At 39.5% G+C, this 20,753-nt stretch overlaps 1 protein-coding gene across 6 annotated transcripts in view; it reads left to right on the top strand.

Moving 5' to 3' along the window:
• The window catches only part of Tox (thymocyte selection-associated high mobility group box), a 297,248-nt gene that overhangs the window by 230,056 nt on the left and 46,439 nt on the right, over positions 1–20,753 (top strand). For all 6 annotated transcript variants that reach the window (NM_001108654.2, NM_001436909.1, NM_001436910.1 and 3 more), the window contains 1 exon segment: positions 15,508–15,789. In NM_001108654.2, the coding sequence (NP_001102124.1) occupies positions 15,508–15,789 (282 nt within the window).

Here is a 20,753-nt window from a genome sequence, read left to right as displayed (position 1 = left end):
TATACAGATGAGATCACATGATTTTTATTTTACTGATACATCAGATTTTATATAGAGATATGAGAATGATGGTTGCCCTTACACATTTGATATTCCACTTGGTTATGGAGTATGTCTTTTGTGTAGTGTTGGATTAAAGGTGTGAATATGTTGAGTTTGTATTTATATTCATGAGAGACACAGGTCTGTAATTTTTCTTCTCAATTCTTTCGAAGAATAAATTATGAAGTATTTTCCTCACTTCTAATTTGGAGAGATATTACAAGAGCTCTGGTTCATTTCTTCCAAAATTTAGGGTAAAAACCATTGGGAAAGATGATTTCTTTCTGGAAGACCATCAGTTACCATTCATTTGCTTCAATGGGTATTGGGTAGCTCATGTTATCTGTTTCTCTTAGTGGCTGTGTTGTTTGTTTTGATTTATTTCAGTGAATTTTTGTGTATTCCTATAAGATGTTACATTTTAAGCATGTTCATTCATTTTCCCCTTTAATTAGCCTTTTGCGAATGAGTTGTGAGAGCCCCTTGTTGTTTCTGGTATTCACAGTTTGGCTTCTCACTGTTTTGTTAGTTAGCCTACTTGATATATTAACAATCTTACAGATTCTCAAGGCATCTACTTTTGCTTTGTTGGTCCCCCTCCCCCACATTCTGAGGTCAGTTCCTAAGTTCCTGCTCTGGTTTTTACTGTTTTCTTCTACTTTCTCATGTTAAATTGCTCTTTTTTTTTTCAGTCTCCTGAGGCAAAAGCTTGGCTTACGAATTTTATATTATTCTTATTTTCTAATATGCCCAATAACTGTTCCTCTAAGCATTGCTTTGGTTGTTTCCTACAAAGTGTGTCATGTTTTTATTTTTAATCAGGTATTTCTGAAGTTATTCAAGCATTGAGAAATTCTAAATAAGTTTTTAATACCTTTGAAAAGGCACTCACAAGTACCTCTGAAATATTATTAAGAGCAAGAATCTGACATCAATCAACATACTGTCAGGCCAGATAAAGCAAACCCCTTCCTTTCTTCCTTGTCTTTTTTAATAAATTAATAATTCAGGTCCAAAATAGGATAACTTCCTTATTGATAAGTCCATTCAAAAGGCCACTTGCACTGTTACATTGTCAGCTGACAATTCTGTATGATTTAGACTAACAAGAAATTCCTGAGCAGTGGCCATCTCCCCTAGGTGTTCGTGAACCTTGAACTGATCATGCCACCAACCCATCACTTAAAGCTCCTCTCAGGGATGTGCTTTTTATTGAAGCTGAGATTGACATTTGGCAATAGACAGACAAAGGCTGATAAAGGGATTCAAGAACTGGTCTGGTCTGTGCTATACTACCCGAACTTCAGTTTGTCCAGTAGGCACAGGGCTCTGCCATGCAGTCTATTAGAAATGTAGGCGCCAGTTCCCTCTCTGGAGTTTCTGAATCATATCACTCATACTCTAATAGGATCCCTGTGAAGTTCTTGTACATCTTAAAGGTTACAGGGCCCTTTCTGAAATGAGTTTAGATTGTGTTTATGCCACAAAAACATGTCAGGTTGGGAAGGAAGATCTTTTGATGAGCTGCCCAGAGAAAAATCTCTCAAAGAAGACTGCTCATGGGTGAGACCACAGAAGAGGGACTTACTCACTTAACTCTACTTGTCTCCCACATGTGTTTTGAGGCCCATGCATCACCCATAGAAAGAAGCCAAACAAAATCTAAGAAAGAGGAAAGCAAGATATGTAAGTTTTTTTATAAAAATCTCCCTGTTTCTTTATGAGAGATAGGCAGATATAGACTTCAGCTAGAATACCCTGGCCTGTGAAAGAGAAAATGGGATATATTATACTATTGCAAAAAGAACTGAGTTTGTCTTTTCTAAAGGAAAAGGCATTTTCTATCAGAAAGTAAATAGGTACTGGAAATTCTATTAGCTTTTGTAAATGAAGATGCAGATAAATGATCATATGGCTTTAATTTTATAAACTTCTGGGTCTATTTTCTTTCTTGTTCCTTAGAATCAGTTCCAAACTTATTATATGTTTGGAATAGGAATGTCCCCCAGTCCCTCAGTTGATCAGTTGAAATTTTTCCTATTTATCAGAGCTGTCATTGAGGGGTCATATAACTAAGCCAGAGATGTTAAATATGTTTTAGAAACAAAAATGTAAATATAATACAGAGGAAACCATGAACTTATTTCCATGTCATTAAACCACATTTTACCCACAAGCAAAGTGCATTTTTTAATAACTTGCAAGAAATGCCTTGCCTTGCAGTAACATGCAATTAATGTTCTTTTAAAGCCACTCAATTTGACATTGGCATTTGGATTATTTTATTATAACAGAATAAAGGGAGAGCAAAATTGACAAGTATATAGACTATATACAATCGTCAATTGTTAAGTATCAATATATATATGGTTGGTCATTAAATACTTTAATTCTATTCTATTCCAAATAGACATTTTTCCAATTGACTTTATTTTTCAGGAGTCAGGATAACATTTAGGAAAAATCCACCTAGATTGAGATTGCCTCATGGCACTTCTTATGAAAAGACCAGAAATCGTAAAGACATGTGTCCAAGGCTACACATAGTAAAGCATTCTTTCCAGTTCATTCATTTGTTACAATTAAGCTTTCATAGTAAATATTGTTGCTATCTTTATTCCCATGGCTTTGAACTTATTGGTCATATTAGTCTAACAATTACTCAGACCCTAGACTATGATCCTATTCAATAGCCAGGCCTTGCCCCAGCTGACCTTCACTAGCACTCGGTCGGTGGCTGTGCCCTAGCTACGGTCCTCTGAATGGCTGTACATTAGTCCTTACCTCTATGGGATCTTCCTGTTTAAATACTCCTATTGATACGCAATGTGGATTTAAACCAAATAGACATTAGACCTCTTCTAAAATAATAACAGTTTGGGCAGGGCGTTAAAAGAAGTCACTGTTATTATTAAAATGTATGAAAAAGAATGCAATTAATTAGATTGTGCTTCTGATTAAAATGCTTCTCTTAAAATATCCATTAAGAATCCATACAAACAACCTCTCCCTGACAGTTGCCTTGTTTCCTCTCTCCTACCATCCCACACACTTCCATTGTCTTCCTAGAGAATGCTTTAAACCCAGAACAACTTCACCAGGAAGGATGTGTCCACATATTCTCATGGAATTAATCTAGTCTGCTCCACATCCCGTAGTCGTAGAGCCACAGGGTGGCTGAGGTGACTGTGTTTAGTCTTACACTCATCCAAGATCTAGGAAACTGACACAGCTCCATCATTTTATCAGAAATCATGGGATTTTTTTCTGGATCAGAAAAGTGGAAGAGAGATTCAAGAACAACTTTAGACAATAAAAAAAAGAATACTAGGATATTAGATTTCATTCAAATTACATTGAACAAGACACCCCTTTTCTTGGGAAAATTTGGGTATCTTACTAAAGTTATGGAAATATTCAGAAAATATTCAGATGATACAGCATGGGTGTTTAGAGGTAACTTACTTTAACTGCATTTGTAATGGAGGTTGGCTTCCTCGTTGTGTCACGTACCACGCTTCAGCCTTTGCAGCCACCATTTGTATTTTCCCTTCCTCTGGTGTAACTGTCATACACAGTTCTGAAAGCTTACAATGATACAGCAGTGATTTTTTTTCAGGCTTCCCTGCATCCAGAGTTCCACTCATCAAACACTGACTAGAGTAGGTTCAGAAAGTCAACTCCGATAGAAGCCCTTGCTACCAGCTGAGCTGCTTGCTTTGGTGGCACTGTGACCAAAATAACCTGAGAAAACAAGCTTGAAGCTTCAGTCCATCACCACAGGGTGGGTAGGTGGAAGATGTGGCAAAGAAACGGGGTGGCCAGGAAACGGGGTCCAAGGATTATAGGAGGAAACCAAGGAAGCTCTCACCAGAAAGGTGACCCCACACACACACTGTCATACTTCCTCCAAGTAGCCATGGCCTCTTCTTTTACCCAGCTCACAATAATGACATAATATGAATTCAAGAGAGTGATCCATGGAGGTCTCAGCCCTCCAGATACAATCACTTTGCAAAATTCCCTTCAGCTGTCAACCAAGCCCCAATCTATGAGGAGTCTGAAAATTGGTACTTTTCAAACATTAACCTCATGGGCCATAATCCTAGGAAGCATTTATTTATTGTTTACTAATAAGGAGAAAGTAAACATGTTCTAAGCAAGCAAGCAAGCAATACACTCAGTGCCCATCCCTGACAAGAGATTTGGGTCAAATTTTCTTTTTTATGTGTCCCAGAGTACCCAATAGCCTCCCTTAATGATTCTAGGAGACAGATAAAGCCACATCAAAACTGAAACACTCTGCTTTTCTTCTGCATAGTGCTTTGCTTGAATTTTACCTTGATAATATATTCTACCAACTTGTTACAGGACAGCATGAGTCACGAGGGAAAACATGAAAAGCAGTTGGGAGCTGGAGAGATGACTCCAGGGTTAGGAGCACTGGCTGTCTTCCCAAAGGACCTGGGTTCAATTCTTAGCATCCACATGGCCACTTGCAACTCTAACACTCAAGTCCAGAGGAATTTAATGCCTTCTCTGAGCTTCCTTTTACCCTCCTTGAGCACTAGGAAAACATATAATGCACAGACATTATTCAAGGAAAACATCCATATACGTAAAATACATTTAAAAAATAAAAGGTAATTAAAAATTAAAATTTTTTATTGAAATGGTTGAGTTGGATGATCTAGAAAAACATAATTTGCACATGTCTTGTATAGATCCAGGATACACATGATTGAAGTTGCTTTACTCACAACTGTGTGCGCGGGGGGTGGGGGGGTAGTTCATTGTTGTGGTTGACCTACTTTTGATCATTGAGCCTCAGTGTAAGAACTAGTAAAGGTCTTTCTGATAAATTAGCATCAACTATTGCTAGATGAAGGAGGGAGCTAAAGACTTCAGAGATGTGACCTTTGACTGTGGCGTGCAATTCCCTACCAGACAGCTCTGAGCCACATTTTTGAAAGTGGTTTCCTTACACATCGAGCATTTCAAACTAGAACTTCCCCTTCATTTAAACAACATATTTCATGTTTTTATCGAAAAGCACTGATGTTCTGGAAAGGCAGTCGTCACATGTATAGGCGAAGTTCTACACCCTCCATTCTCACGCATCTTCCCACATTAAAAAGAATTCTTCATTCTAGAGAGTGTTTACTGGGGTCTTGCTTCGGTGCAGTGTCCCCTTTGAAACAGTGGTCTCTGCCCTTCTATTGTACTTTTGATCAGATCAGTATACTCCTCCAATGTACATTTTTGGCTGCCTGGGAGAATCTTGACACAGGATGCTTCTTATCTGCCTTTATTTTCCCAGGGTCCCCTTCAGTACGAGTTAGAGTGTTTAGAAAAAGAATTCTACACCAAGTTTCCTACCCAAGGAATCAGTGCCTTCAATTCAGTAGCTCTGGGTACCAGCTGTATCTTCAATGGCAAGTCCTTTAAGCCACGTCTTGTTACAAGAACATGTCAATATGAGTGCATACACTAGGTGACTAGTTTAGATGTTATGGTTATGGTCAAGCTAGGAGGTTAGACAGGTTGTGATTAATCTAACCGACCATGGGGATTCAGAACTCCCTCTCTGCATCTTAGGATTCTCAATGTACTGTACTACTGATGATGGGGGTAGTCTCTGCGGCTGTTCTAGGGATCAACAGTGTAGTGTCCCACAACACTGAGCACTCTGATTGCTGTGTATTGAATATCTGTAGGTATTCTCTATTATTTATACAAGACCTTAGAACCTTAACTACTTAAGGCCAGGAATGAGCCAATGAGGATACTGATAATGGATAAGAAACTGGTTTTTGGATCCATACCAATTTAAATCATATGTACTGAATACTGTTCTTTAGGAATCATAAAGATTTATGTTTGACGTGTTATTAATAATTACTATCAGAGCCAGACATCGTGACGCACACATTTAATCCCAGCACCCCAGAAGCAGATACAAGTGACTCTCTGTGAGTTAGAGGCCAGGCTAATCTCTTTGGCAAGTTACAGGCTAGCTACAGCTACATAGTAAAAACTGTCCCAATAAAAATGAAAGAAAAAAGAAAGAATGAATGAATGAGAAAGAGAGAGAATAACTCCTACCCATTTTATTTTTTAACCTGACATAGCGTTATGATTTTAACTCTTTAGACCATAAGTCTCTAATTTCAGTGTGCATTTGTTAAGTGTGATAACCCTATAAATAATGATTAATTCAAGCTAACATTAGTTTAAAATTAGCCACTATTAAATCCTAATCATTGATTGAGAGAGTCTCTTTGCTGGACATGGAAGAATAAAAATATATAGAGGATATTTTTCCAAATTAAAATTAAACCATGTATCTCCCATATTCAAAATGAACATGTGAGCTTCTGAGTCATAATTTTATTATCACCATTTTGCAGCATAGCTTTAATCATGACCTTTCTCTCGGGAGAAGCTGTATATTTAGGATTCAGAACTTGGTGCTCTAGCCTTGTTAAAGAGTGTGGCTTGATACATTCTGTGCTCCAACTTTTATAAAAACCAGCGAACATTTCTAATAACACTTTTCTAATTTCATGGTTCATTGCACAGTCAGTAAAGATTTAAATAATTTAGAAAGAAAGCCTATTCTCTTTCTTTATTAGAAGTTTGAGTCAAGCAAATTCTTTGACATTTAATAGGTTTTTAACCCTTTTAATAACTGCTTATAATGAAATTTATTGGTAGTTGTTTTAAAGAAAGGGTTATTATGTTAGCATGAATAGCAGTCAGTATTTTTTATGATTAGTTTTGAGACCTTGACTTTATATGACTCAGAGTATGTAATAGCATAGATGAATGAAGAGTGTTAGAATTAACTAAATCAGGTATACCAAGAAATAGAGAGACTGTGGCGTAACTACATCCATGCAATTATCTAACAGGCTATAAAATTTTGGAAGGCAAATATTTGAATCATAATTGTTTTAAAGGAGCTTAAGGTCACTTACAGAGTCAGTCACTTTAAAGGAACTGAACAAATTATAATTTTCTCGGACTGATTTTTTCCCCCAAGTTATTAATACTATGCTCGACAAGACAGGATTTCTAGCCTTTTCCTATCTGGGTTTCATGCTATTTTAATGTTTTATAATATATTATTAGAAGGATTATTGGATGGGTTCCATAATGAAAGGCTAATTTAAAGCAGCACTTTTCCTCAAATTTTTAATAAGCTGGAAACATACAAAAACTGTCCAAGAAGCTCTTTTCTGCAAGCAGAGTGTTAATTCTGCTTTCTGGGGTGTGCTTCTGAGCTGGGTGCTGTGTGCTTCCACTGATTTAAGATCCTCCAGATGAACTCCAGTGTCCTCGTTCTGAACTGCTGCGAAGAGGTCAACATGCCATTCATATCTCCATTTCTAACAGCATCCCATCAATATCCCAGTGAAAAAGATGAGAACACAAGCTAATAGGATCTAAATATAGTGTGGAGTGCCATTTTGGCTGGTGCAGACTGCCTTGAACAGGCAGAACCAGTTCTGAGCAGTAAGCCACCATTCACAGAGCAGAGCCTCAGAGGACTTCCCAGTTCCTCACCACTTACACCTCTAGGCTGCTCTTCATGTTTCAATGCTCACAGCCCTCGAAAGTATCCTGAAAAAAAAAAACCAACCTTTATTCTCCCCGGTCTCTGTACATTAAAGTTAAGGAGATGTGAACAGACACGAGCACTTGGTACAGAGTGACAGTCTTTTGGAGCACAGCACTGCCCACACTGTAATACATATACAAAAGGCATGAGATGCACAAAGCAACTGCTTCAGGACTAATTGCAGTATTACCAACAGCAGATCTTTAGAGCCCTATTGTCGGAGTGATAAAATCTTGTAGAAACTGATAATTCACAAGTCTTTGGAAACAGGATAGATCACATAGTCCCCCAAATTCTTTAGACAAGACCCATGAGTCATTATGTCGTGCAATGAACTGAACTTATGTTTGCATCAGCATGCAACTTTCATGTTTCCCTTATTTGTGCTAAACAGAAGAGTCCTGAAGCCTACTGAAGCTTCATCAAGCTTGACAATGTTGTCAATAATTTAAAAAAAAATCACATTGGGATGCAATTAGTATTCATATGAAACATTCAGAAATGGGTTTTTTCAACCCAAGTCCAAAACAGTTGATATCTAGATGGTCAAAAGGCACAAACCCTAACCACCTAGCCTTGGTGGTATTGCACAGGAAAGGAGGTATGACCAATATTTGTGAAGGAGAAAGATGGACTGTGAGTCATAATGCCTTCATATATATTACAATTTTGTTAAACCTTTTGTCAAGCAGGTACCCATTTAACCTTATTGTGGAGCCACTAAAACCAAGTTATAAACTCAGCCTTAATGGAACCTATTTACTTTCTCACAGTGGTACCCTGTGCTCTGTGGCCATAAGCTGCCCAACTTATTCTAGGGACAGTCTCCACAGATGAAGCCCTTGGCCGCATGGATTCGTGCTCTGTATCAACAGTTCTCCATGAACTAGAACTCATCAAAGAGAACAACAAAGATAAAACTTGAGCATAAGCCACAAACATGAAATTAAGTTCAATCTTGGGAAAACACTTTTCTATCTTAATTAATCCTGACAGTGAGGTACTTGAAGGCAAATAGTTTTCATCTCTCCTCGTTTCTTCTTGAGACTCATCTCTATGGCACCAACGACACTCATGTGTTGCACTGTGTTTCCCAGACTGCAAATTGAGTTACACACAACAAAGGTTTCAGACAAGTTGGCCACGTTCAGTTTGCCCAGAATCAAGACCAGTGCCTGCCACATAGTAGGCATAGTAAGAATGTGAAAAGCCCTCCCTTTTCAAAGGTGGAAATGAACATCAAGCAATTAAGAACTATGATAGTTTACTGGATTCAGAGGCAGGCTGATTTGATGAGTAGTGTCTCCATGGTAGCAAACCATTTACAAGAAGAAGAAGAAAAAAAAGAAGAGGGGGAGGAGGAGGAGGAGGAGGAGGAGGAGGAGGAGGAGGAGGAGGAGGAGGAGAAGAAGAAGAAGAAGAAGAAGAAGAAGAAGAAGAAGAAGAAGAAGAAGAAGAAGAAGAAGAAGAAGAAGAAGAAGAAGAAAAGTCAAATAAAAGAAGAAAGGCTGTGTGTGTTAATTACTACTCTCATCTTGGTGACAAGACACCTGTCGCAACAGCTTTAGGAGGAAAAGTTTATTTGGCTCATGGTTTCAGAAAATACAGCATGTCCTAGTGATTGTTGCAGGGAGGGCGGTAATGGGGGGAGGATGGAGAGGGGAACACCCATATAGAAGGGGAAGGGGAGGGTTAGGGGGATGTTGGCCGGGGAAACCAGGAAAGGGATTAACAGTTGAAATGTAAATAAGAAATACCCAATTGAATAAAGATGGAGAAAAAAACAGCTCGTCCCCACCAAGACACCTCAGCAGTTAGGCCCTACTTCCTAAAAGCTCTCTGGCCTTCAAAATGACTGCATGAGCTGAGCATCAAGAGTGCAAAACCTCAGCCTTAGATGACATGTCAACTGCAGACACTATCAGATTGCCTCTCATGTGCAAGGAATCTGGACTTATGTGTGAGGGTACCAAAGGTTCTTCTTTCCATGTTGGCTTGTGAGAGAAGCAGAAGTCAAACTCTAAAGAGAAGAGGCAGGGCTCAGTGGGGACACTGCAGAGTGAGGGTCTTCTTTTGCCCTGTTGTTTGTAATCTTTAGGGCCTGCTCTTTGGGTCATCTTGAGTGAGAAGGTTTTTAAGATGATAGCAAAATATGTTCAGGTGATCCTGAAATACTCTTTAGTAATGTTTGTCTCTTCCATACAAAGTCTCTTGAGTACTGAGGGTCCCTTTCATGAACGAGTCTAACCTTGGGCTGAAGGTGCAGAGGGTGAGCCTTAGAGGAGGCTCACATCAGCATAAACCTGGGTTTCTGGAGCACAGGTTCAGATGTCCCCCCTGGGTGATGGTTCTAGAGAGCAGTGTCTCAGAGGTGCAACACCTAATGAACTGTGCTCCTCACAGTATCTACTTGTCCTAACTACATAGATCTCATATTAAGGTACTGGAAAGGAATCTGAAGCCTAGTAGAGTTCCTACTGTCCTTTGAAAGAAAAGCAAGAATGAAGATACTAAATTCAAAAGCAAGCTTGGTTTTGGAAATTTAGAGTTGGAATCAAGTTAATCTAAAATTTAAACTTTTATTCATAAAAATGTTTTCATTCAAATGTTCTACCCTTTAAAACTTTTCATCTTTATAAATACAATTTGTGTACTATTTAGGTTTTTTTTCTTTTTTTGGCAATATCAGTATTTAGTGTCAAATACCTAATAGCACAGTATTGATATTTGTATAAATTATGCATGTCCAAATTATAAATCGAATATTCAAGGTCATCACAATAGGATAATTTAACTTGTTTAGAGAACAAATAATTAAGGTCTTTCATAGAATTGTTCGTATGTGAATATTAAGTAAAATTTAATTATTAAAGTTACGCACACATTTGTTCTGATACACACATTTACATATCAATTGAGTCCTCGTCAAAATATGTAATCAAATTGTGGATTTAAATAATACCAACATTTACATTCTTCTCATAGACTCTCACAGTGTATCATTCTTAGGAAAAAAAACTAAAAGTGTTTGTCCTTCCAGCCCTAATTAATCATGCAGGGCTGCATGGACAACTCAGGGCAAGACTCTAAAGCTTTTCTTAGATGCTAAGAATGTTTTGTGTTTGATGACATACATACATAAAAGGTGGAGGGCAAGCACTTGTCGCAGCCAATGCCAGCAGGGTCTCTTCATGGCCCTTGGGAAAGCACTCCACAGCAAAAGGTGTCAAACGTTGATAGACTGGTGGGCACAAGAGCTTTGGAAATTCTTCCTGTTCCCTTGCTTCGGTTGGACCTGGCACAAATCCAGGAGTTGCCTGCATAGACCACAGAATGCAGCAGCTGGTGAACCATATTAGAAGAGAGGGCCTTGGGGCTGGCCCTGCTCTGGAGCGCTGTTCACCAACTGCTGTTCACTTAAACAGCTGGATCTGAGCAGAGAGAGGCGAGGTGTCATTAGAGTTTTATGTGTACAACTGTTTCGGTATAGATTGTCTGCTACAGGCGGGGATAATGATTGCTTACCAGGCTCCCACATCGGACCGGGAAGGATGCTGATGTTCAAAGACACAGTAGACATGAGAATTGTGGTACACACGCAGCTTTGAGCACCACCAGCAAAGCTCCAATGTTCTGTATTATTCTAGAACACAATTTTTAACTTCATTCGTCACCATACAGGTAACACTATTTTGAGTATTTTCTCGAGGGAGAGATGCTCAAGTCACACCAAAATAATGTTTGACAATTATAGTCCTAGGATGGCAAATGTGAGCCTGTTGTTTTTCTTTCCATTTTCAAAGAAAATCAAAGGACTCACACAGGCTGAAAGGTGTGTCAAATTTTGTACCTAGTGTTCCCACTCCCTTCAACCTGGAATGCTTCTGTTGTGAGGGAATGGACCATGCAAGTCAGAAGGTAGATCGCAGAACAGGGCCCAGGCAGAATGAGTGGACAGGATCTACTCTGCTTCCCTAATTAATTCTAATGGAACTTTAGGTTTTCATTAATTGAAAAAAGACTTTGAAGAGATGCATATGAAATTCCCCTTCATCATTATAATCTTCCTCCTTTATTTTAACTGGCATTTCTGCTCCCATAAGGATGAAAAATACCATGTACAGAGCAACCAAGAAAATCCAAAGAAACAATACAACCTGGTTTGCAAAAAGAAAAAAGATCCAGCCCATTCCCAGATCATGTGTATTTCCCAAATGAGGAAATAAATAGGAAGTTAAAATGCCAATGATATGTAGTACTTTTAGACAAGATAATATAGCTTACTAATCTTTTATTAAGTTTACTAATCTTTTTTTAAGAAAGTGAGAAATATATACATTAGACATTACCTCTAATGCATTCCAGTGCTAGGACTTAGCAAATAAAGTCCTCCAAGTGACTAGGATGTGCAACACCCTGTGTAAGGAGCTAGCACAATCAATGCAAACTGTACCTGACCAAAGCATCTCTACATTCCAGAAAAGAAACACACACACACACACACACACACACACACACACACACACACAAAAATCACTAAGTGTGACTGCAGCAACTTGTTCACTATAAATTTAAAATATGGGGGTTAATAGAAAACTAGCCGACTGGTTTAAATTTCATCATGGAGTACCAACCAACCAGTGCACTGCAAGAGGAGACGGGTAATGAAGGCTTTTGTTAGCTAGTGTGAGGTCACTAATTATTATGTTTTATAATTAGACGTCATACTCTCTAATTCTCGCCTCCTGCATATTAAACAGTAGTAATTAAAACATCAATGCTTCCCATGAAAACAGCACAAGATTCATGTACTTCTCCTAATCAGAAACTTCGTGGTGGTCCAGGATTCCATTGTGTTTATGGGTATGTGGGTCCTGATGGTCTCTTGCTTATGCTTGCCTTGGTGCAGTGTCAAAAATGTCTCTCTAGCCTGACGCCACTGGTGGCATGGTTAGTCATTACTCCCATGATCCTTTGCTTCACCATGACTGAAGGCTACTTCCTCTTTCAGGCAGGGGCAAGAATACAGCCCTAGAATAACACAAATTAGCATAAGAAAAAATGTATACCTTACAAAACAGTAAAAGAAATTTGTGTTTCGGAAGGGAGATTAACCCTCTGGAGGGAACACTTCAATGCCATGAATCCGCAGGCTCTGTGTGAAAATCAATTTAAACATGATAATCCGGAAGCACCAAGCTAAAACTACCAGATTTCTGCACAGATGAGATAAAATGGGCTCAAAACATGCCACACGTGGCGCATGTTGGGAACCAGGGGTGCATGGGAAGAAGAAATCAAGGTATCAAGTTGTTGTGCATTGTTAGAAGGCTGATTACGTTAAAGCCTGACTCATCCGACAAGTGCGGCTAATTCACAGAGCTATGGAACTTGTTCTCTACATCGCCAAGGCTGAATTAGCACCTGAACGCTTTACTTGAGGTGGGATTAGAAGGGGCTGTGCCATAGGGTAGTGTCCATTGACACGCGGCCACTTTTCCATACACATTATTAAAGCTGTGAGAAATGCTAGGAGGCACAGGAGCTCAATACACTTGAAAGCCTTTCAAAAAATATTGTACGTTCCCTCTTCTTTTAAAAGTCAGTTCTGATCATCTCGGTACCCTCTGAAAACGGCAGAAGATCTGTGAAAGCTATCTCTCCCGTGACTGTTTCACAGAGGGGTGGCCTCATGAATTATGACATTTGCCTTTAAAGGAGTGGAACAATATAGTTTGTGTTTTTAAAAAATAAATGCTGCTTCAGACCAGGATGTTAGAAAACTTGTAGAACCAACCTCAGCTTCACCAACAAGAAAGCAAAGTGCCGAGACTCAAAGCTGGGTAGAGCCCGCCCAGGAGTTGGGAAACAGCCAGAGGGGTGAAAGGGTCCAATGAAAGGCCTGTCCGAAAACAAGAACATGGGCTCCAGTCCTGCACGGCCTCAGTACACACTCAGCTGGACTAGCTAGTGTTCTATCTAGTGTGTGTGCACACCGATAGAAAACAATATTGCTGCTCTACAAAAGAAACAACAAAGACCAGGACTGGGCCCGCTCTTAACGATCTTCTCAGGTCGTAATAACATTTTAGTTGGGTAACTCCTAAGCCTCTCGGTCTATGTGGAATCTTTTTGTTATGCGACAGCAGATAGCATGAAGTAGAGTTTTCTGTCCCATGTGTATTTTTAACAAGTTTTTCAGTGTATCTTCATCCATATTTTCCTCTCTTGTTCTCTCATCTTGAGCACTTTTTAAACCAGCCTTCTCACAGGCAATTAAGCAAGCCACACCAATACACACCAGGACCATTCCCTAATGTCTCAGGTTTGGAAGTGCTAGAGAAATGTTAAGTGGAATCCAGCATGCTCCTCTCACATGATGCATTTGACCTCCAGATAATGTCGAGCGCTTCATCTCCCAATGTGTTCCATTGTAATCCTACAGAGACAAAAGTCATGGCTTGAGTTACAAGAGTGAGTCTCGTTAAGTCTGGAAAGCAGTCACCCTGATAGCATAGTGGATTAATATGGAGTCCTGGCAGTTTTAGAGCCTTTACGTTCAAGTCTGTCTGCACAGTCAAGTCACTGCAATAGTCATTTAATCAACTGGTCCATCCCTGTCTGTAAGCATTCTGAGAAAGGTAGTTAGGAGATAATTCTGGCTATTCCATACAGGATTAACTGAACCAGAGCGTCTGCAGGGAGAGAGTGTCTTGTAGACCTGGCATGGAACTTCAACCCTGAAATCCCAATATGGTTACCTAAGCAAGACATGAATGATACAGCAGTTGACATGACCCCAGTATTGGAGGAAACTCACAAAACCCCAACCTTAGAAGAGCTACTGGGGTAGTCAATGGCTTCTGATTCAAGGACAATAAGTTCTCTCAAGGGACAACTTCCCTGATAAGTTATCTGATCCCCACTGGTCAACCCTGAACATATAAAAGCAGCCGTAAATGGACTCATCGTTTTATAAACATACGCATTTGTGGTGTGTGTGTGTGTGTGTGTGTGTGTGTGTGTGTGTGTGTGTGTGTGTTATAATAAATAGAGAATGTGGGGATGTGGGCAGAGGGGTAGAAGTGATATAAGTTCAATGTACTCATATGTGAAACTCAAGAAATATAAACGGAGAACACTCATTCTCTTACTGTCTTCTAAAACCTTCCTTAAAATGATTAGAATTAGAATTCTTAGTGGGTGGCTGTGACACTAAAATCACAAATGACTTGGTAATTTGGACCACCATTCTAACAAGAAGCAGCATGTTGACATCTTCATCACATAAATAAGTACAATGTTATAATGTGTAAATATGAGCCAATGAGATGTCTTCTCATGAGAACAAAAATATCAGTATACAAACCTGCTCTTGGGTGATGAAATGCAATGTTAACTTAATTATTAAAATCTGGTTGGGGTTGGTTGGTTGTGATAATGAGATTAAAACCCAGGAGCTTGTCCATTCCAGTCAAGCACTACAATCGAGCTATTTTCAAGCTCCATTTTTGGTATTCTTTAAGGTAATGTATATGTTAGAATTTTTGTACTACAGAGGAAATTAATGTGTATACCGCTTAGAAACACCCTACCATCTACAAGTTAAAGAAACGTTTCTAAGCTAGTCCTGATAGCATTCACCTCCAACCTCAGAACTACAGAGGCCAAAGCAGAAGAATCATGAATTCCATGAACACCATAAATTCCATAGTAGTCTAAGTTGGTGCAGTGACAGATCCTTTGTCAAAAAAGTCAAAACTTAAAATAAATAAATAACTAAAAGAAACATTTCAAGAAGCATGTTTCTGAAAATGTGCCTATCCGTTCATTTATTTTAGATGCAAGAGATTGGAAATGCTGAAGGAGCTCAGTACAGTTCCCATCCTCAGCTGGCAGCCATGAGGCCGAGAGGCCAGCCTACAGACCTCAGACAGCAGGCAAGCATGATGCAGCACGGCCAGCTGACCACCATCAACCAGTCACAGCTGAGCGCACAGTTGGGCTTGAACATGGGAGGAACCAACGTCCCACACAACTCCCCTTCTCCACCTGGGAGCAAGTCTGCAACCCCTTCGCCTTCCAGCTCGGTGCATGAGGATGAGTGTGAGGATACCTCCAAGGTATGATCTGGGCCTGCCACCGTCATTGCAATGTGATAAGGACATGCAATGTGATAAGGTCTTCCCTGTGAGAAACACTGGTGGGAAGCATATACTTGGTTAAGGAAGCAGGAGGTAGCAAACTGAACGGATTCAATCATGTGATTACCTTATACTTTTAAGTTCCTTAGTTGTCCTTTCAATGTGTGTGTGTGTGTGTGTGTGTGTGTGTGTGTGTGTGTGTGTGTGTGTGTGTGTGTACATTACAAAGGTTGTTTTTACTCTTAAAATGTGTGATCCACAGAGTGAATAAGACTAGATAAACTCCTCTTCACTTCTGTAATAGAGCCTATGCTACTCCCTTCTAAAAACAATTTTCTCTGTAGGGCCATTCTTTTTCCTTGCAAGGATCTTGTGTAACTTAGGACAGGCTCAGATACCTGAGGGGCTATGTAACTGAGAAGGACCCTGAACTTCTGAGGGCCCTGTTTCCACCTCGAGTGCTGGGATTAAAAGGACCACCCCAGGTTTATGGGACGTTGGAGATCAGAACCATGCAGCCAAAGCACTCTACAAGACTGAGCTGCATCTCCGCCCCAGTGTACTTTAAGACGGTAAAGTCTGGTCCTGTGTGTGTAGGGAGCGAGCCTAGGGGTCAGAATGCGTGCTGTGATGTAGTTAGATGGCAGCCTCGGATCACCTGACCCAATTGTTCCAATACTAGTGACAGGCAGAGCGAAAGAAGACTATGTGGAACAAGGCCTGGGTGCTAATGTTTTGTGGTTCCCTGTGGATCTGTCACCAGATGCCTTTCTGTAAGTCATTTGAGTGGGAAATTGCTTTTTAAATATCCTAGGAGGGGAAAAATTAGGTGAAACTTCCTTTAAATTTGTTTAAGGGTGTTGTTAAAGTATAATCCTTTTTTTTTAAAGATAAGAAAAAAAAAAAGAAAAAAGAAATGTCCGAACCAAAACCCTGTAGGCTTTTGCTTGAAAACACTAAACTCTTCCCTCTTGCCCTCCCTAATCACCAATGAAGCACTACCCAGATTAATCCGAGTGAGAAGGACGTGTCTCACAGGCCTACCAGTACATGAATACTGTCTCTCAATTCTCATCTTTTTTAAAAGATTAATTTTATTTGTGTTTAAGTATAGGCAGTGGGTGGACAATAGGCAGATAAGTTCAGGTACCTCAGGAGGTCAGCGGTTCCGGTTCCTCGGGGGCTTTTGGGACTGCCCGATGTAGATGCTGGAAACCGAACTCAGGTCCTCTACATGAGCAGCTCAGGCTCTTAACTGCTGAACCATCTTTCAAGACCCCTCTTTTACTTCTTTGAAAATCTCCCTAATAAATAGTTAGATGTGGCAGACACTCTGTTTCCTTATCACCTTCCTAAGAATTTTGTTCTGCAGATTCCTAGATTTGCTCTATAGGATCAGGTCTATGGGGCTGTCATCTCTATAACTGTAAACATAAACACTAAACTGTTAATAGCACAGATGAATTGTAATTCTTAGATTAATTCAATTTATTGATAGCACTGACAATATTTTCTTATTTCTATACTCCTGATGCCCTAGTGTTTGGGACGAGCAGGGCAGGGGACTACTACTCAGGGTTGGGTATAGCCAACTGAGACCCACCCATAAAAGCCAAAGTCTACGGACACTCGGCTGACTGGGCACTTTCTCTGCTCACATCATGTCTGTGCTGCCCACTCCTGCACACAAAACTTCCCACACGTCTTTGTGTCTGGTGTTGCCCTGGTCCTTTCTGTCCCTCATTGAGTTAGTCCCTCCACAGTGGCCATGCGCTGAGCGGTGCCTCCTGCTCTGGGGGATCTGTGAGTGCAAACGTCTCCCGTCTTGGCAGCCATTTCCACATTGTGCTGACTTACCAACCAAAATAAAAATAAATCCCAAGTATTAATCTCAGTGTGTCTGCATTGGATTCTCATCCTCACTGTCAGTCCTGAAGTGCGTGAGGGTGAATCCATGGTCTAAAAGAGGCACTACTAGAAGACTAATTAATTAATCACTGCTTTAGTGAAAGTCTGGGCACCAGCTGAACATTTAGATGGCAAAGACATTTTCCTAAGGAAATGTAGGTCATTCTAATAGAACCTAACGATTCTCTGAACCCAAGTATGAACGTCAAGCACATGTGTGGTGCCAGAGATTCATGATTTCTAGGCAATAACCTAGGCAGAAATGACACGTGTTGTATTACATTCTTACTATGTGTTTGTGTTCAGCTCGAAGTAACAACCAGTTTGCTCACCATGATAAGATCTTTATCGGCATTCCTTCCTGACATTTCAAAACATTAGTGCAAAATTTGTGGTATCGTCTAAAATAAATCTTACACAGGATACGTCTCAACTACAGTAACACTGTATACACTTTTCAACTTACACAAGTGGCTGAGTGGATAAGAGCCTGAAATTCTTAGCACTCTCATGCTGCCATTTACTGTTAACCCCTTACGAACACAGCTCTTAATTGTCCCAAGACACAAGCTTGTATATTATAAACCTCCAAGCTGATGTGAAATTTTACCAATGAGTTTCCAGTCTGTCACTCAACACCCACATCTCAAAAAACTTGCTCAAGTCTCAGCCAGTGGCTGAATTCATATTCTAGTAGCAGCAGATTTTTGAGCTATTGGTGTATATGAGTGAAAAGATGAATTTCTCAGTAATATCCTTTTTTATAGCTTTTTTCTTTTACACAAACATTCCTGAGGTCCTGTTCAAGTGTATTTTCCACCTCAAGAAAATCCATCCCCCATTCTCCTCCTGAATGCTTTTGCTCAACGAGGATTCAGAATTCTCCCATGTTTATGTGTGTTATATTCCTCTTACCTGTGTTAGACTGATGCAAAAAATCCTCTGCTGAAACTAAGTATTTTTTATGGCAGTTAAGAATTACACAATACTTTTTCTTTACCTGTGTGTAGGATTTCTGTGAAATGTTGTATTATAACAGCTCTCGTTAAATGGGAAACCAAACAGCACTAAGTCAAAAGATCATTGAAATCATTCAGAACTAGTGAATCACACAGGAATATGGAGGTCCAGCCTGTGAAAGCAGCTTTCAAGCAGCCCTCTTAACACACCATGCTGTCTTTAAGCAATTACATATTGATTCCAGATTATCTAATGGAACGAGTAAATGGAATACCTCTGTTTTGAGAGAAAAATATTGTAAATACACTAGGGGAATTAATTGTCATCTTACAAGCACCACCTATGGTTTGCACTGCTCTGAAGCTGCGTTGACGGCTTCAAGTCACAAACGAGACCCGCAGAGAAGACGCAAAGAGAGAGAGAGAGAGAGAGAGAGAGAGAGAGAGAGAGAGAGAGAGAGAGAGAGAGAGAGAAGAAAAACAAGCTCATGCAGCTTGTAGCTCTACGTTTATAATCCAAATCCTGTAATTTAACAGACACTTCAAAACACTTACAGCACCTGGCATTATAAGTGTATTTGGGGTATAGTTAGCCGTTCCTTTAATTAAATTATAGGCTATGAATCACAGTAGATATGGGTAGGGTTCTTTTGGTTTTGGTTTGTTTGTTTTTTGCCTGCTTTTGTGTTCATGTTTCCACTGAAAACATCCTTATGTTCCCATGTGCCTCATGAAGGACACATGGGTAAATGATCTTTTACTCTGAAACGGAATGGTTCCATCATTTACACAAACAGCTGGGTTCATCTCTCTTGCTCATTGTATTTCTTTCTCTTTGCCCCATGGGTACTTCACATGACTTGTTCTATCTTCTTTTTTTTTTTCTTCTCATCCCACCATCTCTGAGTGAAGACTAGGAAAATTGATGTCTGTTTTCTTACTTTTATTCTATTAGTTCTTTGAGAATTTTGAGTTTCCTCTAACATGTTCCCGTGACTTCATTCTCCAAGTCACACACAAATCCACTGTCCCTTCCAATACCTGCAAGAATAATCTGTGGTCTCAGACTACTCTTGAGTGTGTTGTCTCCCACTGGGTTTCGGTTGACTTTTCAGTGGCTCCACTTGTACAGAAAACAGATTCTTCCTTTCCAAGCAGCTAACAATTGCCAGTAGCTCACAGCCATGGAGTCGTAGGCCATATTTCTCCCTCTACCCTGGGATTTAGTCTCGTTTGGGATTCCACTGATTTTGTGCATGAAAGGTGTAAATTAATTGATATTTTGACATTATTATTTAGATACTTTTAAATCTAAATCTTTCTTCCGATTTATACACTTCTATTTTTGCGAATGATCCACTTAATTTTAATTTTTAACTCTTTAACATAATAAAATTCATTCAATAGTATGTGTGTTGTTTCATACAGCTCCTTTTCCTCTGATTTTAGTTAGCATTACATATCATTTTCATTTAGCATTACTTCTGTCTTGATTTTAAAGTGTTCTTTTGGAGTAGGTCTGCTTGGAACATTCTTATCTTAAAGATTGCTGCTGTGTAGATATCTAGACAGCCCCTACCTCTCGGCATTTTAGGTTTTCTTCGTATTCTTTTGCGTCCTGGGTTCCATTGTTGCTTTCGAGACCCACTAGCTCCACCTTTCTTTGAGAGTAACATGTCTCCTCTCTCTGATTGGTTTGAAACTCTCTTGTCATTGCTGTTCGTCAGCTTGAAGGTGATACATGTGGGCTTTGTCATATTTATCCTTAATTTAGTTATCTCTGTACTTCAATTCTGGAATATTTCAACCACCTTTTTTTTTTTAGATATTTCCCCTTGATCCCTTCTCATTCTGTAGTTCTGAGATGATTTATACTAGACTTCTTATCTTTTCCTCCACAGATTCCACCCCCCTCTACCCAACATGCTTTTGTGCAACTTTCTTTACCAGCTATACTGATTATGACTAACTTATCTTTATATCTTAGTGGGTAATTATTTTTTCACCTATATTGAATCTGACTTTTAAATGATCCTTAGTGATTATAACTTCAAGTACATTCCTAGCAGTATTTTC

Source organism: Rattus norvegicus, chromosome 5 (assembly GCF_021556685.1).
Source record: "Rattus norvegicus strain SHRSP/BbbUtx chromosome 5, alternate assembly SHRSP_T2T, whole genome shotgun sequence".
In the NCBI taxonomy this organism is placed as follows: Eukaryota; Metazoa; Chordata; class Mammalia; order Rodentia; family Muridae; genus Rattus; species Rattus norvegicus.
This window is presented reverse-complemented; position numbering and strand designations above follow the sequence as displayed.